At 40.2% G+C, this 25,606-nt stretch overlaps 1 protein-coding gene across 32 annotated transcripts in view; it reads left to right on the top strand.

Annotated features, from left to right (window-relative positions):
• The window catches only part of CLASP1 (cytoplasmic linker associated protein 1), a 175,972-nt gene that overhangs the window by 73,918 nt on the left and 76,448 nt on the right, over positions 1–25,606 (top strand). For 26 of the 32 annotated variants that reach the window (XM_071746693.1, XM_071746696.1, XM_071746699.1 and 23 more), the window contains 11 exons: positions 13,372–13,524; positions 14,403–14,476; positions 15,265–15,357; positions 16,690–16,835; positions 17,748–17,883; positions 18,581–18,651; positions 19,203–19,262; positions 20,179–20,256; positions 22,004–22,171; positions 22,800–22,849; positions 24,024–24,194. In XM_071746693.1, the coding sequence (XP_071602794.1) occupies positions 13,372–13,524; positions 14,403–14,476; positions 15,265–15,357; positions 16,690–16,835; positions 17,748–17,883; positions 18,581–18,651; positions 19,203–19,262; positions 20,179–20,256; positions 22,004–22,171; positions 22,800–22,849; positions 24,024–24,194 (1,200 nt within the window). Of the gene's footprint in view, positions 1–9,700; positions 9,976–13,371; positions 13,525–14,402; positions 14,477–15,264; positions 15,358–16,689; positions 16,836–17,747; positions 17,884–18,580; positions 18,652–19,202; positions 19,263–20,178; positions 20,257–22,003; positions 22,172–22,799; positions 22,850–24,023; positions 24,195–25,606 lie in introns of those variants that run through there. The other 6 variants (XM_071746726.1, XM_071746727.1, XM_071746707.1 and 3 more) reach the window with 4 other exon arrangements.

Genomic DNA, 25,606 nt, shown 5'->3' on the forward strand with positions numbered 1-25,606 from the left:
GTTAAATTATATTACCTTGGATTTGCTGTAGCTTAAGAGCAGCACCAGGGCTGTTACTGTGGCTCAGCTGGTGTCTTATAACTTCTTAAACAGCAATAATCTGATTGTGACTCTTGAGTCCTGAGGCAAATTCATCCTTCGTTTCTCCTTGGCAGACTTTGTCCTTGAACCAGAGGAGATGTTTTGCCTGCTTATACATTTATTTATAGCTTCCACCACGTTTTACCAATTTCTGAACTTTGATTTCAACCAAGTGATCAAGGTCAAAATTAGCCTGCTCCTTATCCCCTTTGTTTAGCTTTTCATATGGGTAAAGTGGACTTGGGGTTGGAGTCAGGTGGTACAGGAGGTATGGTAGAGGAACTGGTAGAATTCAGGCCAGGTGAATCAAGATTTTTACTGGTCTGTCATACTACCTTTTCCCAGTTCTGATTTCCTAATTGATTCTGACTGATCTCTTTATTAGGTCCATCAAGTAGCTTTATGTGGGAAAACTGATTTCTTCTTTCTGTCATTCTTTCATGGATGGAACAGCTGTGGAAGTCTTCTACTGTGCATACAATATATGAGGAAGATAGGATGGTTACTAAAGAACTCAAATATTGAACTGTGTGTTCAAGGAAAATTGAGTCTCATTTGGGAACTACCCTCACTCCTGGTTAAAAATTTGGGATAGCTCAATGACAGGTTCAGGTTTTACTTAGGTGCAAAGACCTGAGGATGGTTGAAAAGGATGCTGAGCCACAAGGGGAGAAAATGATGAGTGCCCCTTATGGAGGTCAAATAACAATGGGTTAGGCAGGATTATGTTAAACAGACTGATCAGGACCCAAGTAATTGTACTTCTTTAACCACCGTTTTTTAAAAAAAAAAGAAAGGGAAGATTATATTTTTGTTTATTTTTCCTATATAAAAGTCTGAATAGCAGTGATTACTTTTTAACTATGCTTTGACTGCATTATTTATATTGTGAGCTCTTTGGGAAAGATACTTTTTCCATATTGTAGCACATTAGAATCCCCCTGCTTGCTCAGTGTTTCACATTGCCTCTGAAATATGAAAATAATATTTTGTAGTCCAAAGTCACTAATGACAAAGCAAATAGGAACTCTGAGCAATATCTTAACTCCAACTTGTGTATCTCCCCATTGAATATGACTGCTTTGTTTTTTCTACCTAATGATGTTTTTTTTTTTTATGGGGGAGTAATGTGAAGGGAAGGAGCTTAGATCTGTCTTTTGTTCTAAAGGTGTTGGGGAGTGGGAGACAAGCTTTGGGAAAACAGAAACTATGCTGGCTGTTAATATTTTATAAGCTGTGATACATTTTTGGCTTCACAGCCTTTTTTCCCCATGACTTTTACCATTGCCTCAAGGATTTGCTTAAAGTGGAGCTTTGAAGGGTGGATGAAGAAGGCCTGAGAACCTGATGTGTCTCAGGGATTGGAGCTTTCCACTTGTAGATTAGGAATTCAGACTGTGCTTATATTTGGAGGCATATTAAATATTAATCTGATTCTTTTAGATTCTGTTATCCAACCACATGGAAAACATACACTCTACTGAAGTGTCTGTCAAGCAACCCAGTATTTAGTTTACCAAAACCTCTCCATGCTTATTTGAAATAATGTAGAAAAAAGCTGAGATATTAGCATCTAAATCAAGTCAAGTTCTGCATGTTCTTCCATTCACCTCCATCCCCAATTAACAGAGCTGGAAGCAGAATTTAGCTTAGTGTGATGGTGAATACATAAATGAAATGCTATACTCTGATGCAACTTCTGGCACTTGCTCCAATTTTGACTGTTCTGGATGACCTGGAGTCAGGTTCCTCATGTGCTTTTCCACTGTGTCAATAAAATGGAATTAATCCTATCTAGGTAATATACAAAGAAATATGTGCAATGTATTATTAAAATTAACCATTATTGAAAATGTGTTCCAAGAGTTACTAAATAAGATTTTTTTCCACCAGAAGTAGAACATATTATTGCTCTGAGGTTGGGTCATTTTTTTCAAACCAGTAGTATAGAGTCCAAAATTCTTTTGTAATCAATGTCACCTACTAGTTTCTGGTTTTGCTTCTAAGAAGGAACATTTTCAAAGTTACGTTGAAGTCTTGCTTATGGTTTCATGACTTTTTTATTTTTTAAGCAGTGTAATATGCCAATTATTCAGTTATTGGGGTTTTATCCCCAGTGTCTGAATAAACAAAGGTGATTTGGTTGAAACAGAATAAACAAAGGTGGTTTGGTTGACAGCAAACCCTTGCTTCCTGCCAATGTTTGCCACAATGGATGTGATGTGGGTGGGATGGAAATAGATGTTTCTCACCATCTCCAGTGGGATACTATCTGAGCTCTGGTTGTAGCTGAATTTACAAAAGCAGGTGCTTTTTGGTTTTTTTTGTTTGTTTGTTTGTTTTGTGTGATTTGTTTTTTTTCCCTTCTTCCTTTTTCTTTTTTTTTTTTTTTTTTTCCCTGTTGAAATGGCTAAGACAGGCTTGCTCTGCAGTCAGGTAATGGTGCTAAGTATGGTTTGTGTGATCCTTTATGTGTGCAGCTTACTAAAGCAGACTCTGCTTGCTGTCATAGAGCTGAACTGAGGTGGTGGTGGGGCAAGAGTCCTCTGGCTGCAAATGCTAATTTTATTCGTTAAGAGTAGGCAGAAACTCAGGGGGTTTAATTCATGAGGAGTGCTTATGCAGCCAGTTATTACCACCAAATACTCCAGAGCAAGAGTCAGCATCAAGGCATATTCACCATCCTTTCCCCTTCTCCTTTGCCAACAGGATGTGCTGGAGAACATACAGCCAACTCTTTAACCTAACAGTAATTGTCCAAGGAGCTGAAATCATTGCCAGAAATGTTTTCTATCAGCAAAAGCATCTCAAAACACTGTTTGGTAACTATTTATAGATACAGAGCATAGCCTTGGTCATAAAACCCAACTTTAAATTTTTTTAAACAGACAAAACTTGGCTGTATGCTTTGGTGCTTGCATATGTACTTTGACAAGCTGTAGTAACACCCATCTTTCCAAAGAAACAGCATTTTCTTGTGGTATGAATTCCTGATCATTGTGTTGGTCACGCCTGTTCTTTGTCTTTCTCAAGATGCACATAGGGTGTGGAGTTACTGCCCATTGCTCCCTAGTTTTCCTTTTGTAATGATTCTCAGCTACCTGCAGTTTTAAACACTCTTCCCTCATGGTTATTGTGCCATTGAGCATTTTAAAATATCTTAAATAGTTATCTCATTAAAGTATATTAATTATGCATCGGGCCAGGCATTCCAGATGGGAGTCATTGGTGTGTAATGTTCATAACATCATACAGGTTTTGCAGCTGTATTTCCTATGTTCTTCCATTAGCCTCTAACCAGGACAGATTTTTGTGGCTGTATAGGAGATGTAGGCTGTCACCCTTGTATTTTTCCTTTCCTAGGAATTCCTTTCCAGGAATAACTGCACACATTGTGTTTCTGGGTTCAGAGGGGGCTCCTTGGAAAGCTTAGGATGCTGCAGCAACCCCTGGTCCCTCCTTACACACCTTCCTGGCTTAACTTCACCAACCCAGCTATCCTCTGAGACCTGTTGAAAGGAAACAGTGCTGCAGTTTGGCATTTTTATCTTCTTGTAGGTATATTCTAGAAAGTTTTCTGCCACAGGGCTTGTGTGCAGTAGCAGGCTTTGCATTGGGGAGGATGCCAGTGGGACCTCCTGCAGCATTTCTGCCCCATCCACCACCACCACACCCCCAACCATGCTTTGGGTAACTTAAGGCAGATGAGATTCTATTGGCCTTTTTCTAACAGTTAATGTCCTAAAAATGTCAGCATACCTTTCCTTCCTAATACAGTTCTGCACACTACATCAGCACTGTACTCCTTGGTGTGCTGCATGTACAGAAGATGAGCAGTCCTTCAGGAAGCAGTAAGTGATAGCAATATAAAATGCAATTTCTTTCTGCTGACAATGAAGTGTGAGAGCAGTCAGCATCTAGGCTGGCTACACATGATAATTACAGTAGGCAGAGGGATGTGTGCAGGGAATGGAAGTTCATGAGAGCAGGCTGGAAAAGATGCCTTTTCATATGATGTCATGGCAACAGATGGTGCTAATAGCTGGAAACCTGAACCTGGGCTGTGGGGCTGGAGGCATCTGATCACTCTGCACTGTGCTCCTGTCCTTTGCAGGTGAGAAGCATCTGTCCCTTGAAAGGCTTCAGATTCCTGGTGTACCTTGTAATTAACTTTATTTGTATAGGGTATAGACATTCCAGGTAAGACAAAACTTGACCTATTGATTCTCCAGGTATCTGCTTCTTTATATGGGTTTTGGCAGATAGCACCCAAGCTGTTGCCAGCAGATGTGTCCCTGGGAGCTTGCTTTAGAACTATCTTTGGTAGGTGTTTTCCTGTCTCATTGCTGGGTATTATCCCTGTGAAATAGAGAACTCAATTTCAGGTGTGGCTAGACTTCAAGTAACTTTCCAAGAAGAACTAAATTAAAGCATTTTTCTAATACCTTGTGTTATGATTTTTTTGTTCCTCAGAGCCATTTGCAAATTCCTTTTCGAGTAAGAATTAAATACTTTTGAAAAGAATATTGGAAAAATCAGAAAATCTGTGTGACACTGCTCTTGACTTCAGCAGGAATAGGAAAAGATGATTTAGAAAAAACATGTATTTTTAAGGAGGGAGCTTAATCCAGATTCTGGCAGTGTCCTCAAGTCTTTAGCCCTTGAGAATATCCCTCAGAAACTCTATTTCAGTTTACTCACACATTAAAACAGTATTTCCCACTGCTGTGCTTTTAAATGACATGTAAAGCACTTTAGAAAAATTTATGTGGGAGGTTGACCACAAACCCGAATAAGGAAGGTGCTGTCAGGGGCAGTGGGTGTAGTGTGGATGACCGGCAGCTGGGTGATGCCACTGCCCATCTTGCCAAGTGAATTTCAGAACAGGAGAAGCTCGCTGCAAGCAGAGGGAGACCAGGCTGCTGCCCTGGCTTTTCTGGTGAGTGCAGAGCACTGGCAAAATCCTGGAGATGAGGAGGGGAAAGGTTCATTGATTGTGTTTCAACCTGCTGCCACCCTGCCACTTGTGTGTATGAAGCTGGTGTGCTTCTGCAGAATTGAATTTTGCTGGCTTGTGAAGAAAGGCAGAAGAGTTCACTTTCTTTAAATATTTGCCTAAATAATTAAACTTCCCTAAGACTGAGGAGGGCTTTAACATTGATACTGTGCAGCACAGAGGATTAATATTAAAATGGAAAACTGATTGCTTTATCTGCTCTCCAGGAATCGAGGAACGCTTCCCTGCAGCTATCCTGGTCCTGCAATAGGCCATTAATTCCTGTAGGTCTGCAAGGAGTTATTTCCTGGCTCTAGACAATTCCCCCCCAGGTCCATCCTGCATAAATAGCCTTTCTCATTGATCGGTATCTCTAGGGCTCAGGATATAGGACCCACTTTGCATTTTTATCTGGGCACATTATGCTAACGAGAGGGCGGTGAGAAGGACACAGTGTCTGGGCTTGGGGCTGCTCTCCCCCTGGTGCAACGTAAAAGGTGTCTGCAGGGTTCTGGGACAGGGACAGCAAAGCACAGAAGTTAACACCCTGTGATGGAGTGTTCAATATACTCTGAAATAAATGGTGTGTTTGGAAGGCTGAGTTTGGAAATGTATCTGTTCAGACAGTCTGATGGTGAGCGGCTGGTGCCCTGAAAAGGCTGGTAACAAGTTCTGGCTGCAGAGTAGGGAAAGGCTGGGTTTGCTTTTTAAATTGAAATTTTGTGTAAACTTTGGACTTTGGAGATGGGTGTGATATTTTTTTTGTTTGTTTGTTTCTTTTACTAAGGTATATGTTGTGGATTTCCTGATGCTCTTAAGGTCTGAAGTAAAACTGTGTGGCTGGCTCTAAAGGGCATTGGGAATATTGTATTTCCAAGGGTGACTGAGAAAAAGAGATGGTGATCTTTTTCTCTTATTTTTTTTCCCCTGTGTTCATGTCTGTTGCTTGATTATAATTGTTATTTTTTAAGCTCCATGGAGTAAAGGCTGTATCTGTGCAGCTGCTAACCACATGGATTTGTGATTCTTGTGTAGGTGTCTGTCTGAACTGTACTAAAATAATTAGTGAAACTAATAAATCCTGACTATTGTTATGGAGTTTTCATAGCTTTCAGCACTTCTGTGAATTTTTCTGGCTGTTGGAGCTGTTGTTCCTTCACCCAGCATCTTACCTCTTGTTGCCTCTCACAGCTACTTAATTTTACAAAGCTTGCAGGAATGTGAAATTTTTGGACTGCCTCATCTAGTCAAAGCTAATGGAAACTTTCATGTTGCTCTAAAAACATGAATAAAAGTTTCACTGACTTTTAGAAATTCCCATTTCTAGGTGTGCTTGCTTCATGGACACAAGTTTCTGAAAAGTACTTTACTGTGTTCTTAGTTGTGTTAGTACTCATACCATTTGAGAGTGCATGATGGGGTTTGTTAACATGATCACATTCATGCTGTCAACCTTATGGCTTTAAAAATCATGTTTTGACACAGAGGCTTATAAGTGTTGAATTCTTTTTATTTATCTGTTGTTTTTAAGTCTTCAAGTTTCTTCACATCATGGATACAGCTTATACTGGGGCTATATGAAACCAGGATTGAAAATTATAATCACAGAATCATAGAATTGTCTGGGTTGGAAGGGACCTCAGAGATCATCAAGTCCAACCCTTGATCCACTATTGCTGCAGTTCCCAGCCCATGGCACTGAGTGCCACATCCAGGCTCTTTTTAAATATCTCCAGGGATGGAGAATCCACCACTTCCCTGGGCAGCCCATTCCAATGCTTGATCACCCTCTCAGTAAAGAAATTCTTTCTAATGTCCAACCTAAACCTCCCCCGGCACAACTTGAGACCGTGCCCTCTTGTCTTGATGAGAGTTGCCTGGGAAAAGAGGCCAACTCCACCTGCCTCCAACCTCCTTTCAGGGAGTTGTAGAGAGTGATGAGGTCTCCTCTGAGCCTCCTCTTCTCCAGGCTGAACAGCCCCAGCTCCCTCAGCCTCTCCTCATAGGATCTGTGATGGAGTCCCTTCACCAGCCTGGTTGCCCTCCTTTGGACCTGCTCCAGGACCTCGATATCCTTCCTGAACTGAGGGGCCCAGAACTGGACACAGGACTCGAGGTGTGGCCTCACCAGGGCTGAGTACAGGGGCAGAATCACTTCCTTGGACCTGCTGGCCACGCTGTTCCTGATACAGGCCAGGATGCCATTGGCCTTCTTGGCTACCTGGGCACACTGCTGGCTCATGTTCAGCTTCCTGTCAATCCAAAGTCAGTCATGAGTTGCATGATTTCAGGTTATTCTTCTGAAGGAATATTTCTCTCTGACTTACCAGGCAAGTCCTTGAGAGCAGATTTTGAATGTTGCCATTGCTTATTCTGTCAGGTAGAAGTTGGTATTTACTTTCCATGTGCAGAATGTCTGGTGTTGGATGTGGTCAGGTCATGGGGTACATCATCCTTCTCAGTTAACTTTGTTGTAATAAATGTAGGATTCCTCACAGAAACTACTCAGTTGTTTTCTTGCTTATAGAGGAATGGTAGATACCAGTACTCTGAAACTGTAGTGGCCAAATGCTTGGGACTGAGCAGGCTCTGTATCAGAACAACTGTTTGTGTAAATGTGATGTATTTGGAGCAAAAAAGAATTTGAAGTGTTAGGTCTTTCAGGAATCTTCTTTCCCTTTGTAATAGCAGTTGAAGACCTGTTAGATTCTGAGCAGCTTCATTAGCTGGTAATTAGACAGAATGAGGCAGCAGCCAAGCTGATGAGTGTCACCTTTCCTAGCTGAGGGAAGAAAACTGAAACATTCTGGATTAAAGAAAAGCATGTAAATGTTGACAGGATTATTAAAATAAAAAGCATTTTTTCACTTACCTGGCATGGCATTCTTGACTTTGGTCTCAAAATACCCCCCTTAGCTGTGGCTGCTGGCAGCTCTATTGTTTATTGTATTTATCATCATACATTTATTGGGTAGATTTATGCCTTAGAAACCTTATTCAGAAGCAAATTCCCACCCACAATTATACATATTTTAATCTAAATAGGGCAATGTATGTGAGATGAGAGAGAAGCCAAGGCAGTGGTGCTACGTGTATCTTTGCAGACAGGATTGTTGCTGGGGCTGACTCAGTCCTGGTGAACTCTTGGAGGGATATCCCTGCTGAGGTCAGCATTTTGGGAGTTCATTTGGAAGCCAGATAAGGATGATGATGAGGTGGCTCATGGCATTGCTCTGGAAGGTGGCAGCAGGGTTGGGCTGGAACTGCTGGTGCCTAGGTCAGCCTGGGAGAACTGGACCCAAGGGGAGAGGGGCAGTGGGTAGCACTGGGGGGGACTGTATGGGGTCACTGAGCCTAAGCAGATGATGTCTTAAAGGTTCAAAATACTGGGCCTGGTGTGGAGGATGGGGAAGGAGGGGCCATGGCTGGGGCCAGGAGGAGAGAACAGCTGGGAAACTGTGGGAGGTGGCCATGCAAGATACCATAATGATGTGCTGTGACCACATACTGCTGCTCATGACCGTGGCTCCTTGGTTTCTAAAGATTTAGTCCCACTGAGGAGAAAATCTGTTCCCTTTATCTTTAGTCGGCTTAGAGGGCATGTTCTGAGGTTTCCAAGGGGTATCAGTCTTAAAAACATTTGCCAGAGTGTGCTGAGTTGTCTGACAAAAAGGAGTAGAGCTATACAGCTTTCTCCTTCTAGCTGTAGTGCTTTAGTCTAGGGGAGATTTAAACTGGGTATTAGAAAGAATTTCTTTATGGAGACAATAGTGAGGTGCTGGAATGGGCTGCCTAAGAGGTGGTGGAGTTACCATCCCTGGAGGTATTTAAAAGTGGTGTAGATGAGGCACACGTGTGCGCACACACACACACACACATACATACATACATATATATATATATATAAATGTTTTACTGGGGGGAGGCGGGAAAGTTGATGGTTGGATGTGAGAATCTTGAAGGTCTTTCCAACTGTGACAGTTCTGTTTAGGTGATGTCTTGTAAAAGAAAAGTCCTGCAAGTTGCTCACCCACTTCAGTGGCAGCGGTGTTTGGACTTGGGATCTGAGAAATGGGTTGAGCACTGCCAAATCAGATGTAGTACCTTGCAGAGTCAGGCCTAAAGACAGTACTGGGGCATCTTTATTAGGAGAGTCACAGTTGTAAGATGCTTTCCAGGCTTTGCAGTCGCTACATAGTAGCTCTCTTCTCTAAAGCTTACAGATAAATATGAAAATATTTGAATGTGGCATCTTGGAAGTTTTTTAAAAGCCAGAAAGCATCTCTTTTTATTGGGAAGAAATTTGAGACTCAATTACTTGCTTTAAAAGGTCCCAGGCTGGCAGTTCAGGCAGGGGAAATGCTGTCCCTTATTTGCCAAGGTTCCTGAATAACCAGCATAGTCTCTTCTCCCCATTTTACACCTTGCCCAGACCTGAAGGGGTTACATTTTAAAATGAATAATGACTAAATTTATTCGTCATGGACAAATGATGACAGCTGTTGAGATGCTCCTGATAGTGCTTCCCAGGGGATAAAGTCAGGCTGATTTCCTAGTGCACGCCAGCTCAGCCAGGCAGAATCAGCTCATCTTCATCTCGGATTATTTGTCTTGGGTTCCCCTCGCTAGCAGGGAATTTCCTTCCTAGAGGTGAAGTTTTCTGGGCTGAAATGAGTGTTGATGAGAATCCTGCAGAGCTGCAATTGTAGAGAGAGGGGTGAAGCCATAGCTGTTTAAATCCATGTGTGAAGACAGCATGCTTAATGAATACGAAGGGCAATGATTGATTATGTTCTGGACTGAGAGCTGCGGCGCTCTGTGAAGCACTTACATCTGGGCACGCTATGGAAAATATGAAGGAATGTTGAGGAAGCTTATTTGCAGAAGGATATGTACTTGTAAGCAATTATTCTTTTCTTCTTAAATATACAGCAATTGAAAAATGTATAGCAAATTGTTCTCTGTTTCTGTAAGACAGCAGAGTGGTGAGGAGACAAAGGCCTCTTTTATAAGGGCATGTCTGTGATGGAGAGTGCTGTATGGCCTTTAGAAACGAGCACTGGGGGGTGTCTTGGGATGGGGGAGCATCAGTGGTTGTTTAATGTCAGAAGACAGCAGTGATTCCGCTTGGGTGCTCCTCTGCTGGGGTCACCAGAGTTACACCCATGCTGAATTTACCACCTCGTGGTTTTCAGAGAGGCTGCAAAAAATCTGATCCTGGTTCAAATGATTATTGTAAACAGGAGTCAATAAATGGAAAAAAAAAGACAACTTTTTGGTGATAGTGCATAGTAGTTTGGTTTTGTTATTTTCTGTACTTCCACGTTCAGGTTTCTTTCAGTTCTTTGTTTCTTTCTGTCCTGCACACGTGCAGCTGGAACACTTGATGTGCAGTTCTGAATGTGGTGCTGTCATTCTGCACTGCTCGGATGAGAAAATGCTGTTAGGTTATCAAAAGAGTATTCTGGTTTGATAAATACGCAATGCCTAGTTTGTAGACTTAAAGAACAGGAAGAGATGATTGCAATCTAAACATCCCCAAAACTGTGTTTTTAAAAAAAATTATTATCATTATTTTCAAGTGTTCTTTATTTAGGTTTTTTTTTTCTGATTCTCAGAAAAGCCTGTTTTAAATGAAAATTATAGTTTGCTTTATTATTAATATGCTAAAGGAATGTGATCTTTTTTAGTATCTGTTTTTCTGAATTTTTAAGTATTATATGAAATAGCAAACCACACCCTCATCTTTTGGGGGGGTGAGGCTTTAAAAATGCAGATACAAGAAGTGCATTAACTAAGACTGCATCCAGATACCCTGAAATACAACTGATACAGAATGCTATTACCAATATTACCAACTGAAAGTGGTTTTGAAGTAGAAGAAAGGTTTTTTGTTTTGTTTTGTTTTTTTGTGGTTTTTTAAATATCCCTGACTTTCTTTTGGCTGGTTTTATATATATATGAAGAATGATAATTTCCTTAGGCAATTGAGGCAAATTTTGCTCTGAACTTTTTGTATTCTAGGTCCATGGAAGTCTTTCTGCTTCACTTAAGCCCCTTTCTAGAGGCTTCAGAGATTACAGATTTTAAAGTCTATTTTGATCTGCCATGACCTTCTGTGCAACTCTCACCATATAATGTTTTTCAAGTAATTCCTGTTAAAACTAGCATGTATATTTCAAGATAAAAAAGTAAATCTTGCTTTTTAAGAACTGCCTATGGTAGAATTTGCTGTGTGACACACACCTCCTAACCTTGTTAGGGAATCAGTCCTGTAATTATAGGAAAAGCTGGGGGAGAGGGGTGGGGTGTAGGGGGTGTATGGGAAGGGAGGGATAAAGGCAATTCAGCATTTAGTTTGTTTTTAAGTTCCAGTCAGTGTTCTTGTGTATTCTTCTATTAGGTGAGCAACTATATTAATAAATCAGACTGGAAAGCTACATGAATAAAGCTTGAGTTGCTGTGTTAATGGAATCTCTTTCAATCTCTTAAAATGGATGTTGATTTAATTTCATTTGAAACATATTTTCTGATCCTTTAATCGTTCTCATGGTCCTTCCCTGAGTTCTTTTCATATTATTTTTGAATTATGGATGTCACAACATGACCAGTACCAATAGGGAGGTAGCAAAGTCTCTCATGGTCACCAGAGAGCCTACCTACTGTTGCTTATGTTCTTAGCTGTATGACCTTAACATTGTAGATGTTGAAATTCATACTTACCTCTTGTTCACTTTTGTCTGAGTACTTGTTGTTATATACCCCTTTCATTTAGATGCTACTGTTTTTTTCCCTTGCCCTTTCCTATATCTTGAGGCTTGTGGAACACCAAAATTGTGGGTAGAGATGTCCTTGGACACCTTTATTAACCTGTGGGGTGCTACTGTCTGCTTGTCATTTCAGTGTTTCATTATGACTGTAGTATCACATCGTATGCACAGGTGCATATGGGAAATGTAGTTTTTAGATGATTTGTGATAGTTCTTTTCTGCCCAGCTGTTAATAAGCCAGCACCACTTTGGGCAGGGAAAACTCCCCAGGCTGTTGGGCTGAGGGCAGTCTTGTCTTTCTGTTCTTTTACCCCCCCTAGTATATATCTTGACTGTTATCAGCTTATTTTTTTACTTTAAGAAAGCTCAACCTGTATTGAATTACACTCATTAGTGTCTAGTTAGAAGCCTGAACGTGTTACTAGATATTCCCAGGTGCTTTCCTCGAGGTAGGGATGGATTAAAGCCTTGGGCTTTGCCAAGTGAAATTTTGCAAAGGAAATGTTCCTGAAATGGTGGAGAGTGGATTTGTGCCTTGGACTGTTAGAGAGGGATGGACATGAGGCATGTCTCAGATTCTCACATCTTGAATGCCATGTTAGCATGGAAGAGCTAAGTGATGGGGTCTGAGGTGGCTTTTCTGGCCTCAATTAATAATGTGCACCATCTGTATCAGCTGTCCAAACACTGTCACCTTTCAACCCAAGGCTGTTTTTTGAAGTGGATTAACTAATCTGTGTAAAACTGCAATATAAGCACTCCTTTGGTATTGAAGTGACCTTCACTGAGAATCAAAGTGACTGTTAACACATTTTAAGTTAATTTATGTTCACACTTGGAAATAGGGGCTGCAGTTTCTTTTGGATGTACACAGAGGGTTTGATAAATTAGAGTACACCTTATATTTATGGTTTCTATGACTTGAAGTAACTTTCTATCTCTCTGTAAAAAATGTCTGGTGTTAAAATAGATTTATAGCTTTGTATGGCTATAAATCTGGATGGTGATTAATGGTCTGTGGTTTATCAACGACATGGGTGTTGCTAAGTGGTCTTTTTTGAATTACCCTGTTTATTCTAGATGTGGTGCAGGTAGTGGGAAGCCTCTGCTGCCTCATTCCTGCCACACATGGATTGTGGATTTGCCTAAAGTCTTGATTTCACTGCAGTTCATAACAAAATAGCTCTTGGAGGCCTAGACATCTAGAAATATGACTGGAGACACCCCAAGTGTTAATCTGTGGCTTGCATCCTTTTGTAAATTTTATTCTTTTCAGTTTACTATTTTAATCTGAATTAAGTCCTTGGGAGAGGTTATAATGTAATGGCCACAATAGCAGTGGGTTGTGTTTGGTGGCCTGGTGGTTATTCATGAATAACCAGATTTCTAGGATGAAGATACTGCTGAAATGAGAGCTCACAGAGCAGATCTGTACAGGAGGCATGCTTGCCATTGCATGAGCACATTCCTTGGGACATCCCTTTGCTTTATTGGACTTAGAGCTATTTGTGCTTTTTTTGGCAGATAAAATTTTTGATGATGAAGACTCTGTGGATGGGAACAGACCTTCCTCAGCCAGCTCCTCTGCATCCTCAAAGGCCCCTGCAAACTCACGCAGAGTTGGGATGGGGACTTCTCGCAGACTTGGGTCTGCAGCTCTGGGCTCCAAGTCTTCAAGTAAGCTGATGGCATATGTGAATTCACCTTTGGGCAGGGTATAAAGGTTTGTGAGGGTTCATGTTTGAGCTTACTGCAAAGGTTTCCTGACTGACCCCCCAGATCCAGTAACAGCTTATCCTCTATGAAATGATTACATGCATGTTTTCTGTTTGCCAGAACCAGACTTTGGCAGAATGACTCTCCAAGCAGTGTCCACATCCCTAAAATGCATTTTGAATTTTTGAAAGGTTGGACCTGTGTAGTTGTGCACTGAGGTCTATGAGATAATCATGTTAATGTTGCAGTATGCAGATATTTGCCTTTATAGCTTCAACTTTAGGTGAACTGAGGCAGGCTGCTTGCAGCTATATGCTAAACTTCAGCCCATGCAATATAAATTTGGTGTTTTGGCTTGTAGTTCTGAATATTGTTGTAATTCAACATGTGACCGGGAGAAAGTTCCCTATATCAGATGGTGTCTAATCTGATTAGTATTCCAGAAACTATTTATCTTCCTTATCATTTGTCTGTTTGTGCACCTGTCAGATCAGCACCTTAATCTATTATGGATAGAATCAAGTCCTTTTAAAAAAAATCTCCCGTTTAATTAAAGTAAATATTCCCTTTCATCTTTCAGACTGTGTCCCCTACCTGTTGAGTGACTACTGTAATGATTTCACTAATGTGCCCTCTGTGCCTAGGAGTTGCAGGATGCTGTGAATGTCTGGTCTGTGCCTGGCATTGAATATCCCCATCTGCTTTCATTACATCTACAGCACTTTGAGGCTGCATGGGTAGTGAACTTTCTCCTGGTTAGGTACCTTGATAGCTGGTGGTTTCATAATTGATTCTCATGTTGATAAGAAGTTTGAAAGGCTTTTTCATTTGTGTGTCAGCAGCCAAAGAGGGAGCAGGTGCTGTGGATGAAGAAGACTTCATTAAGGCATTTGAAGATGTCCCAACGGTTCAGGTAAGTAGAATTTCATGTTAATAAATACAGTGCTAAAAAGCAGAAGCTGATCTAGTCCTAATCACTGGCAAATTGTGCTTCATTGTGATGTTGGCAAATCTTTCTTAATGGGCAAGCAAGTTTTAAATGGTAATATCTGCCAGTAGTTGGTGTGAAAACTTCAGAACTGGAGGAAACTGGGGTGGAGGGGTTTTGATGGAGATACCACAGGAGCGGACACTTGAACTGGAACTGGATGTTCTTGGTGCACAGTGCAGGTTGAACAGAAAGTTAAGTCAGTGGAAGTCTCTCAGCATTTCATCTGTGCCATCTGGGAACTGAAAGCAGTAATGGTGTTACTTGTGTCTCTGGGGTCACTGCTGTTGTGAGCATGACAGCTGGACAGTGCCTGTCTGCTGGTAGGTTTAGCCGGATAGCTGAGATGTGTCACGTATCCCCTCTCCTTCACCAGACCTCTATTTTTGAGGCAGTTGAGGGGTGCATGTATCCACTCGTGATCTTCTGTAGGTCTTCACTAATACAGCTGTTAGCAACTGCAGGAATGCTGCTTACAATTTTAAAAATATAGTAAAATAATAAAAAATGATCCTTTAATCACCTTGTGGTCACATAGTAATTTTTGATTTCAGGAAATGGGTGTAAATTTTTTGCACTGTGCAAAGGCAGCTGTGTCCAAGGCTAGCAGGTTTAAGCATTGAGAAGGCAAGGACAAGAATGTAGTTGGGAAGTGATCTGATTTTTGACATAAATCTTGCATTATTGGTGCTACTCTGTATTTAAATTTGCAGATTTACTCCAGCCGAGATCTTGAGGAATCCATCAACAAAATAAGAGAGATACTATCAGATGATAAGCACGACTGGGAACAGAGAGTTTCTGCAGTAAGTAGTGAACTTGGGTGTGAAGTCCAGTAATACAAGCTTTTCCTGCACTGAGCTTAATCCCATGAAGGGGATACTATGAGAATTATGGAGTAAGGCTAGAGTGTAGTTTAAGTGGTGAGCATCTGCTATGTTCCCACAAGCATGGGGAAAATGTTTCCTTATGAGACTGAATTTAAATCATATCTGTGATGGAAAATGCTATTTGATATATAAGTATCCATTGAGACAGCTTCAAGTTGAACTGAAAATTGTGCAGCAAATCTAAATATAAAGCTAGAAATTTGTTAGCAGATGCTGAAATCAAAATGTCAAAAGTGGTATTCAGAATATCTTAAAACTTACTGATGAGGCAGGAAGTCACTTTGTTTATAGACAAACTATTTAGGCTTGTGCAAAAGGAGCTGTAAAACAATTCAGAAAGAATTTACAGGCTTAGGTTTTGAATAAATAAATATGACTGCAGGAAATGTGGAAGTGGAAAATCAGATGTGTTATGTGCATGCCAAAAATGAGTTTTATTTACTGAGGTGAGATGTCTTCTCATGGTATAAATAGATGCATGATCTTGTCTGCACTGTAGGCTTTCATCACTGGTTTAGCAACTTTGAGATGTCTGTCAAGTCTTACATTACACATCTGAGTGTCAAACTGTGCTGATTAAGCTTGCTTAAATTTTTTTTTTTTTTTTGTATTGAGTAACAGTAAGCTTAAATCAGCACTGTACAGATGCATTGGTATACTTGGCGGCCTGTGAAGATACCCAGAATTATACCTATGGGAAGAAATGGTGGTCCCTGTAATATTAGTAGAGAGCTTCCCAGTTTGATGGGGTCAGGGTTCCACTTATAGTAGAGCCAGATAATGATTTTAATGAAGTCAATGGACATGTTCTAGATAAAAGTTATTACTAGATATTACTCAAATCTGAGTATGAGCTATGCCCTTCAAGTCTAGTTGTCTTTAATAAAATAGTTAGCTGTGCAAGGACCTGAGCTTTAGAAGCTGTTGTAAATAGATAGATGGATAGAAGAGTTAGAGGAGAATCTTTGAAGATACCTTTTGGCTTAAAAAGTAATCTTTGAGTTATTAACAATGCAGTTTAAGTATCTGTATGCAGCACTTCTGGATTTCTGTGTCAGTTAGATAGTGTGTTCATATTATTGTACTTACTATCTGAAATCATGAAATTGCTTGAACTTCTAAGAATAGTTTCTCAATGCATCTTGAAGAACAGTACGAGAACCCTAGAAACAGTACCAGCCATGAACATGAATGTCCTTGTGTTTATTGGTCATTAACAGTCACTGCTTTCTTTTATGGTGCTTTCAGTTGAAGAAGATCCGCTCCTTACTTTTGGCTGGAGCTGCAGAATATGACAACTTCTTCCAACATTTAAGACTTCTGGATGGAGCATTTAAATTATCTGCTAAAGACCTGCGGTCTCAAGTAGTACGAGAGGCTTGTATCACACTGGGGTAAGTTTACTTTCTGAATGTGCTTGAAATATGATGTAGAAAAAAGTCACAGACGTGTTAAAACACATCTAGTATGTGACTTGTGCTGCTAGCACTAATCCTGTAGTTTTAGGTAGAGTGTGATTTAGCTACAGCTGTGTAAAAGCACATCCATGTAGGCCACTAACTGTAGTTGGGTCTAACTGCATTCTTGGGTTTTAAACAGCCTGCCCAGGGAGGTGGTTGAGTCACCATCCCTAGACATATTTAAGAAACATGTAGATGTGGCACTTTAGGGCGTGCTCTAGTGGCCAAGATTATAGGGGTTTGGCTTTTTCTTGTTGTGTGTGTGTATGATTTGACTCTGATCTCAGAGGTCCTTTCTGACCATGACTTCTGTGATTCTGTAAATGATGCTGATTTGAGATAAATAGAAGGGATGAGCATGCCGTGTGTTCATCCACCAAGTACGGGAATGATTGAACAGTAAAGTTGTAAAGGCATGTTTTATTCTGTTTGGAACAGAGCTAGTTATTGTTTTTGGTGGTTTATCCTTTCTGAAATCCTTTGAGAAAAACAGAGCTGCAGTGTTTCTAGTAACTTTTTGTTAATTTCTGCCCATTAAGACAAAATAGGAGGTTTCAGATAAAATAAGTTCAGAAAAATATATTCTTTCATCATGATCCCATTTGTTGGCTAATAAATTTTTAGCTCTGTGAGTTCTTATGCTAAACTTACTCAGAATTCAAATTAATATGGAACACAACTTTGAAATGAAAGTGAAAAACCTGTGTTTTGAAAGCCCAGTGTTCTCTGACGAGGCCACAGTTGGGAAGAGCAAAATGTCAGATGTACTTATGTCAAGTCTTCTGTAGAAGTCTGACTTAATCCTCAGCACACTTACCAGCATAATGACTTCATTCTGTTTTTCAGACATTTGTCATCAGTTCTGGGAAACAAGTTTGACCATGGGGCAGAAGCCATCATGCCAACGATTTTTAATCTAATTCCAAATAGTGCCAAAGTCATGGCCACTTCTGGTGTCGTAGCAGTTAGATTAATCATTCGAGTAAGTATACATCAGAAGAGAACAAAATGTTACAACTTCCAAATAAAATACTGTGGTGTTTCTGAAAGAAATATGCATGTTACTGCAATGAAAAATATATTAAGAGCTTTGTCTACTTTTCTGATTGTGCTGGACCTGGCCATCTCAGATGTCATGTGGCCTTGTGTAGATGATGATAGTTAAGCCCTGCCAGAATAGTAAGAAAAACATTTCTTTGAGTAATGTATTTCCATCCCTCAGAGAGCTGAGCTTTTGTTTTTCAACTGTTCAACTCTTAATTATGCTCTACAGCTCTTCACAGCCAGCGTGTGTTCCCTAAAACCATTAGGTGATGGAGGTGACTTCTGGCTAGTGATTCACTGGGGCATCTGCAGATGGGCTGATACCTCTCAAGTTGTCAGTAGTGACAGTTTAGGTCCTATTGCACTGACTTCAGTTCCTTTACTCACCAGAGCCTGTCATTATAAAAAAACCAAAATACCTGTTGAAGACATGATAACAGATAAAATATAAATAATTTTAACAATAAAATTATCTTTCTGTATCTGTTAGTGTTCCTTTATTTAGAAAAGAAATTATTTATAAAAAAGAAAAATACATATATACTGGGTTCAGGTCACTGAATGAAATTGCCTGATATTCCTTGGAACCAGGGCGTGATGATTTTTGTCTGTTTTTGCTGTTTGTTTTCTTCTAGCATACGCACATCCCTCGATTAATACCCATCATAACCAGTAATTGTACCTCCAAGTCTGTTGCAGTTAGAAGGTGAGCATTTAGTTTTGGGTTTTTTTTGTTTTTTTTTTTAACCAGTAAACAGGTCACATGTACGTTCCTGGTAACATTTCTGTATTTTTTCATTAATGAAAAGTTGATATACATGCTTACTAGAGAATGCACCTTGTTCTTCCCCATGGGTAGGGATCAAATTCAAAGTCAACTGTCTTGTTTAAGCCACAGTACTTCAGAGAAGGTACTTTTCCTCAAAGAAAAATGTTCTTTAAACTAATTTTTGTGCTTACATATTGCTATAATAGTATCATATTATGTTGGATTCTTTGCAGACCTGTTCCTATTCCCTACTGCTAGCCAGTATAGTTGCATTTTCTTTGTGCCACTCTGCAGAAGTAACGTTCTGTCATCTGGAAGCTGGACTGGAGATCCTAATGGTCCTCTTTGCACTTAAAATAGGGGCTGTTACTGAATTCTGATGCCTTAAAGCTTTTATAACAAAAGGTAGCTGCTATTCACAGGCAGCTTTGGCAACTTTCACCCTCTGTTAACTCAGAACTCAGCGTTTCTTCTCCTTCTTCTCTCAGGCGCTGTTTTGAATTTTTAGACTTGCTGTTGCAGGAGTGGCAAACACACTCCCTGGAAAGGTAAGCTCTGAAAACAAGTGGGTTAATTCTCCCTTGCTTAGGTCTTGGGAGGTTAATTCTAGAGGACGGATAATCAAAGATGGGAAACTATCAGGTAGCTCTAATAGAGATATTTTTAGCCACAAAAAAAGCTTTGTATGTCTGCACACACACCATTCATCCCTGTGGTTCTGTCAGTCAGTTTGGTGAATTTGTCTCCTATGCCACCCCTGGAAAACCTGGCTGAGTGAACAGTGAAAGTAATTGTTGGAGCAGAGACTGGGACTCAATTTCCTTAGCCCTAGAGACTATCCAGACAGTTTCAAAAGCTAACTACAGATTGATCTATGAAAAATACTGCTTGCCCTTTCATAGTCAGCAATGTTGTTGAAATAAAACTGACTTCTAAGAGTAAATAAATAAAGACTCCAAAGGATCTTACATGGAAATGGGAGGATGTGATAAACTCATTGTTCTTGGATACCAAGGCAAAGTCAGATTAGTCATTTGTATGTATAGTTGCTCATCCTAGAGAAAAAGAAGCTCCAAGGTGACCTTATAGCAACCTTCCAATACCTGAAGGGGGCCTAAAGAAAGCTGGGGTATATGTTTTTCTACACAGGTATGTAGTGAGACGACAAGGGGAAATGGTTTAAAACTTGAAGAGGGGAGATGTAGGTTAGCCATTAGGAAGAAATCCTTCATTATGAGGGTGGTGAGACACTGGAACAGGTTGCCCAAGGTAGCTGTGGCTGCCCCCTCCCTGGAAGTGTTCAAGGCCAGGTTGGATTGGGGCTCTGAGCAACCTGGTCTATGTTTCACCTAGTGGAAGGTGTCTGTGCCCGTGCAGGGAGGTTGGAACTTGTGGTCTTTAAGGTTTCTTCAAACCCTGGCCATTCTATGAATGTTTCTGATAATGTTTTCTTTCTTGTTGCAGACACATATCAGTGTTAGCTGAAACGATAAAGAAGGGAATTCATGATGCAGACTCTGAAGCCAGGATAGAGGCAAGAAAGTAAGCAGAAGCTGTTGGTGTTTCTTCTTCCTCTCCTTCTTTGTCAATGTTGTGTTCTGGGTCAGTGGTATTATTGCATGTTGGAGACTGAAGTTCAGACCAAGTTATGTTCTTCTGGCAGCTGCTGCCAACTTCTCTTGGCTTAAGCAGGAATGTGTGTGCTTCAGCAGGAGATGTCAGATGGTAATTGCATAGGGCTGAATTACCTGTGTATTGCATTTCCTAGTATTGCTTGTTTCACTTTGCTGTTGTAATATTATAGTGTCTTTGCATCTGTCTAAGCAAATAAAATGCTTAGCAGAGTTGTTCAAGAGACTAGAGTAGAGAACTAGTAACCTTGTCTTTCTTTCTGATTTTTTTGAGTTGCTTGCAATTAACTGACATTTCTTCTGTTTAGGACAAAAATACCATTACCAGTACTTTATTTTTCTTTTTGACCTGTATGTAAGTCTGGGTTATTTGCTACTCTTGAAACACAAGTCCTTATGGTAGTACACTGCTAAATAGGATTCTAAATTAAGGAAATATGACACTGAAATAATCATTCTGTGTGTATCTATGGGAAACTTTAATATTTGCAATTAATTTTCTTCAGTTGAAGATCTTTTATATTTCCATTAGTGTGTTTGTACTAGTGCCCGTTGCTGTTACACTAGGATGATCTTCTTTTGAAGAGAACACTACAGGAACATTTTTCTTCAGAAATAGGATGCTGTAAACACAAAAAAATGAACAATAAAAGTCCTATTGTGAAACAACTCTGCTTATAACATAGCATTTAGATTAATAAAATTTAAGTCCTTTTGAAAAGGAATATGTCCATCATTGAAAAATACAGTAGGCACTGAGACTTCACAGCAGGCAACTAAGAGAAGCAGGCAACAAGGAGAATGGCATGAGACTTCAGAGCATGCTTAATTCTTTCTTTCCATGTTACTTAATTCACAATGTGGCTGATTATAAGGCAGAAGTGTTTCCTTCTCTGAGGACTGGGAGTCACACACTATTTTTTTTTTTTTTGAGATAGCCATCTCTTAAACTGCCCTTCAGCTGCCCCCTGAAAAGTGTCAAGAGTCTTCATCTCCTTTGTGACACATTTGAATGGTGTTTAGCCATCTGCCTGGAGATTTGGAGAGAGGAATCCTTCCCTCATGCTAATATTCTTTATTTTGAGCCTGGAATAGACTGAAAGTCTATAGGAGCATCTCTTTCCTTTTCCTTGTTAATTCTTCCCCAAAAAGAAACAGTGAACAGCCTCAACTCAATACATAAGATTTCTCTCTTCAGCATGTAGAAGAGCAGTTTGTTAAAATTAACGAAGAAAACACCAGCTGGTGTTTTCCTGAATTAGGGCTGTGCATGTGTGTTCTGCTTTTGGCTTGGTTTTGAAGTCCTATTGAGCACCTAATCTCAAGCTTGTATCACTCTGGTGGGTCTTCCATCTTCCATGTACAGTAGACAGCTGGAGAAATGAGCATTTCTTCTGTAATAAACCCTTTGTAAACATGCTACTTGTTTCTTACAATATACCAAATGGTATGTTCCTTTGATTTTTTCAGTTGATTTGTCTTCTGTGCAGTTGGAGCAATACAATGGCTTAAGTGTCATGGGAGCAGTAGGTGGATGAACTGATGAGGCTGATGAGCCCACCAACACTGGCAGTGAAAAGGGCTCTGACAGCACCTGTGCTTCACTGCCCCCTAAAACCAGACGTGGAAATGTTCACAGGGTTGTTCCTTGTTTCCAGGTGTTACTGGGGCTTTCACAGTCACTTCATCAGAGAGGCAGAGCATTTGTACCACACCTTGGAGTCTTCCTACCAGAAGGCCCTGCAGTCCCACTTGAAGAACTCTGACAGCATTGTATCCTTACCCCAGTCGGATCGCTCCTCCTCCAGCTCCCAAGAGAGTCTCAAGTAAGTCCTCTGATTTCATTCCCTCTCAATTTACACTGCAGATAGCTCCCTGGAACTGGGGGGAGCTATCATGGTGCTTTGTCTTATCAGGTCCTTGTTTGGCCTTCACACTTGGTTATTCCAAAATTATTTTTTAGCTGACATTTTATTAAAATAAAAATCCAGCAAAACCCATTATCTTGACTCCATCAATACTCTTCTAGGAAGCTCAGCAGATACTGTTGTTCCTTAGAGGTATTAAAGCAATGCTTGAGTCAAAATTCTGTGTTTAGAGGTGTAAGTCTGCTTCTTTCCATAGAAGAGGAAGAAGATTAAATGAAATTTCAGTTGTAACTGCAAAATCACTATAATTTTTCTGTTGAATGTATGTATTTTAGATTCTTTTAGAGATACAGTCAAATTTGGATCCATGTGTATGCAACTCAAGTGTTAGACCTATATGAAAAATATCCATAGCTTCTTGGTGTAACTTTTGAAATCTACAAAAGTAATAAGCTCTGTTAGTCTATTTCTGTACATATAGAATTTACTATTAACTCAGCTGTGTACTGAGGGACCACAGCAGCATTGCTGTTGCTAATGATGAAATACCAGTTTTGTTTTAATACATATTTATATTAACTTCTAGCCGTCCATTGTCTGCCAAAAGAAGTCCTACTGGAAGTACCACATCTAGAGGTGAGATCAAGAGCTGGAAAAATGTGCTCAGGTGTTGCTGAGGAAGTGTGAATTTCAGTAAGAATTTCAGACACAATATTATACAAAGAGAACTTTGATCACTGGTTGCTGCTCTTTAAAATGGCAACATATGTAAAAAAAATTAATTAGTTGTGGGTTGTATGCCACATTCTGTGCATCAGCTGCTGATAAAATGATGCTTTTGAAAGTCAGTAAATCTGTTATTGCTTGCACCTTAAGGGAGGCTGGAAAGCTTTGAAAGCTGTAGCCAAAGTATGTGTATCTGTGCAGTAGGTGGAATAAACCACTGATGCCAAGACATGCAGCTACATAGTCTAATGGTACATTCAGCTTTACAATTATCTGTCATTTATTTTCTTTGGTGTTTAGCAGTTACAGGAAGCATCGTCTGCACACAAGTTCTATAGTGCTAAGTTCCATCTTCTTGCTAATCTTTTTTTTACTATTAGATGGAATATTTAGGTGCAGCTTTCCTGTCCTAAGTACATTCATACAATAATCTAATAAGTATTTTTTAATACTGAATATAACAGACAAAGCCAAGCTGCCTTCTGCACCTGACCAAGACTGGGTTCTGACTAGTTTGTGTGTACACTAACACCCTATTGACAACTCTGGTTCAAGGAGATACCTTTGTGGAACCTAATTGATCGTGCACATAAATGCATGTTTACTTGCAGCTGCATAGACAAACTTCATGATTAAGAGGGGTAAGCATCAGCAAGTGATGGGAACAGCAGTCCTCGTGAGAAGATCAGGTGTTGGGAATGAAGTTAGTAGAACCTGGACTGAAGGACCTGCAGGTCTGTTTCAACCAGCAGCTCATAAGCTGGTGATGAGTACTGTGGTTCAACTTTCCCATCTAGGTTCTGTTAGAAATTTCTTTATTACTGGCCTGGCAGCCTTTTGATCTCAGCATTTAGGTTAGTGTCTGATAAAAGTTCTTAGATGTAGCATCAGGTCAGCATTGAAATATCTTTTCAGGCAGTGTGGGGAAGCCCACATTGCCCTGATAAAGCATTCTTAGTTAAAGTATTTCGGTGCCAGAAGAGAGCATTAAAAATAGTACATTAAACTGCTTGTCAGGCTCTTTGAAGCGCAGAGCTCAAAAAATTAATCTTCTTTATTCTGGATCTCCCACTCCCATCTGCAGCATCTACAGTAAGTACAAAATCTGTGTCAACACCAGGATCTCTGCAGCGGTCCCGCAGTGACGTCGATGTGAATGCAGCAGCTAGTGCCAAGTCAAAAGTGACGTCTTCTGGAGCATCCACCCCCTTCAGTTCTGCTGCAGCCTTGCCCCCAGGCTCATACGCATCACTAGGTAAATCTACATGTTCTTCTACTCTTGCAGTTAGCTTTCTTTACTAGCAGAAAATGCCCCGTGGTTTTATTTGAATATTAAACTGTAAGTAGAAGAACATATCTCCGAGATAGTTACGAGCTCTTCAGGATCAGTGTGCAGTCCTTTTCCCATTGGGATTAAGGAAAAAACATGCAACAGAACTGACTTGAAGCAGCAGCTTATGTTTTGGATTGCATAATAGTCTGCGGCTTATTCTTCTTTCTGGGGAAAAGCAGATCTTATTCTGATTCTGGGACGTTGTTGAGGAAAATACTGCTCAATTCCTTTTGACATTTCTCCCTGTTTCTTCCTTCCCTCCATTTCTGAAGCTGGTATTCATTAATTGTTTTATGCTTTGATCAGTACATCTTAGTTGAGCTTGATTACTTTCTGTTTTACGGAGGAGAAAGATGCAGAAGCAAAGAGAAGAAGTCAGCCTTCCCCTTCCACCACACAGGATATAAGTATCTGTTTCTTATTCTGACTCTTTGGGTTATAGTCACATGTCATGCTTTTCTTTCTAAGCATCATATATCGCTTCCAGGTGTCCCAGGGTTTCTTAAAGTTTGCATTTGATCTTTCTTTTCTAGAGATGCCATTGAAGGAGGAAATGCAAGGCAGTAATTGACACTATCTGCAGAGTTTCAAATCAGTTATGACCAGATCTGATCATCTGAGTTAGTTTCTCATTCTGCTAGTTTCATGCTAATCTCATCCTAGACTTTTGATCGATTTACTTTTACCAGAGGAACAAAAATCAGAAATTGATAATCTGGATTTAAAGTGTATAGATTGTCTTTACCAAGTCAGTTGGAAACTTGCTTCTCCTTACTGTAAGAGAAGTCTATCTTCAGTCTGATAAAATAAGCTTGGTTTCTGAAATACAGGGATGGTGTCTATAGATTGCTTTTCTAGGCAGGTTGCTTTCATGTCTGAAATACCTTAACTTGGCTTAAATGTGTTGATCGTGTTTGGTTCAGAAGTTGAATTCTTACTCTGATTTAGACCATTCATACTTGCTTCAAGATGTGGAAACTTTGAATAGAAAAAAACCTCAAAATACAAAGCTGATGGCATAACAGCTGACTTTCAAGTTTACAGAAGGAACTGATTTTCAGTCGTGCTGCATTCTGGCCTCAGTGGCAAAACTGCTTTCAAACAATCCTATGTCATGAGGAAGAACAGAAGAGGAGGGCGAGTATCTACCAAAACTGGCTTTGTGCTTGGATCTGGGAGGATGAATACCATGTTAGTCTTTCCAGTAATACTGAGTGTAGGAGAAAAGCAGCAAATGCACTCTTAAGTGTTGGAAACGTGACTGCTCCTAAAGAAGCTTGCTTCCTTTTGAGCTAGTCAGGACATCTGTGACCTGTGCATTCCTGTGAGAGAAA

The sequence above is a fragment of the Heliangelus exortis genome, chromosome 6 (assembly GCF_036169615.1).
Source record: "Heliangelus exortis chromosome 6, bHelExo1.hap1, whole genome shotgun sequence".
Classification (NCBI taxonomy): Eukaryota; Metazoa; Chordata; class Aves; order Apodiformes; family Trochilidae; genus Heliangelus; species Heliangelus exortis.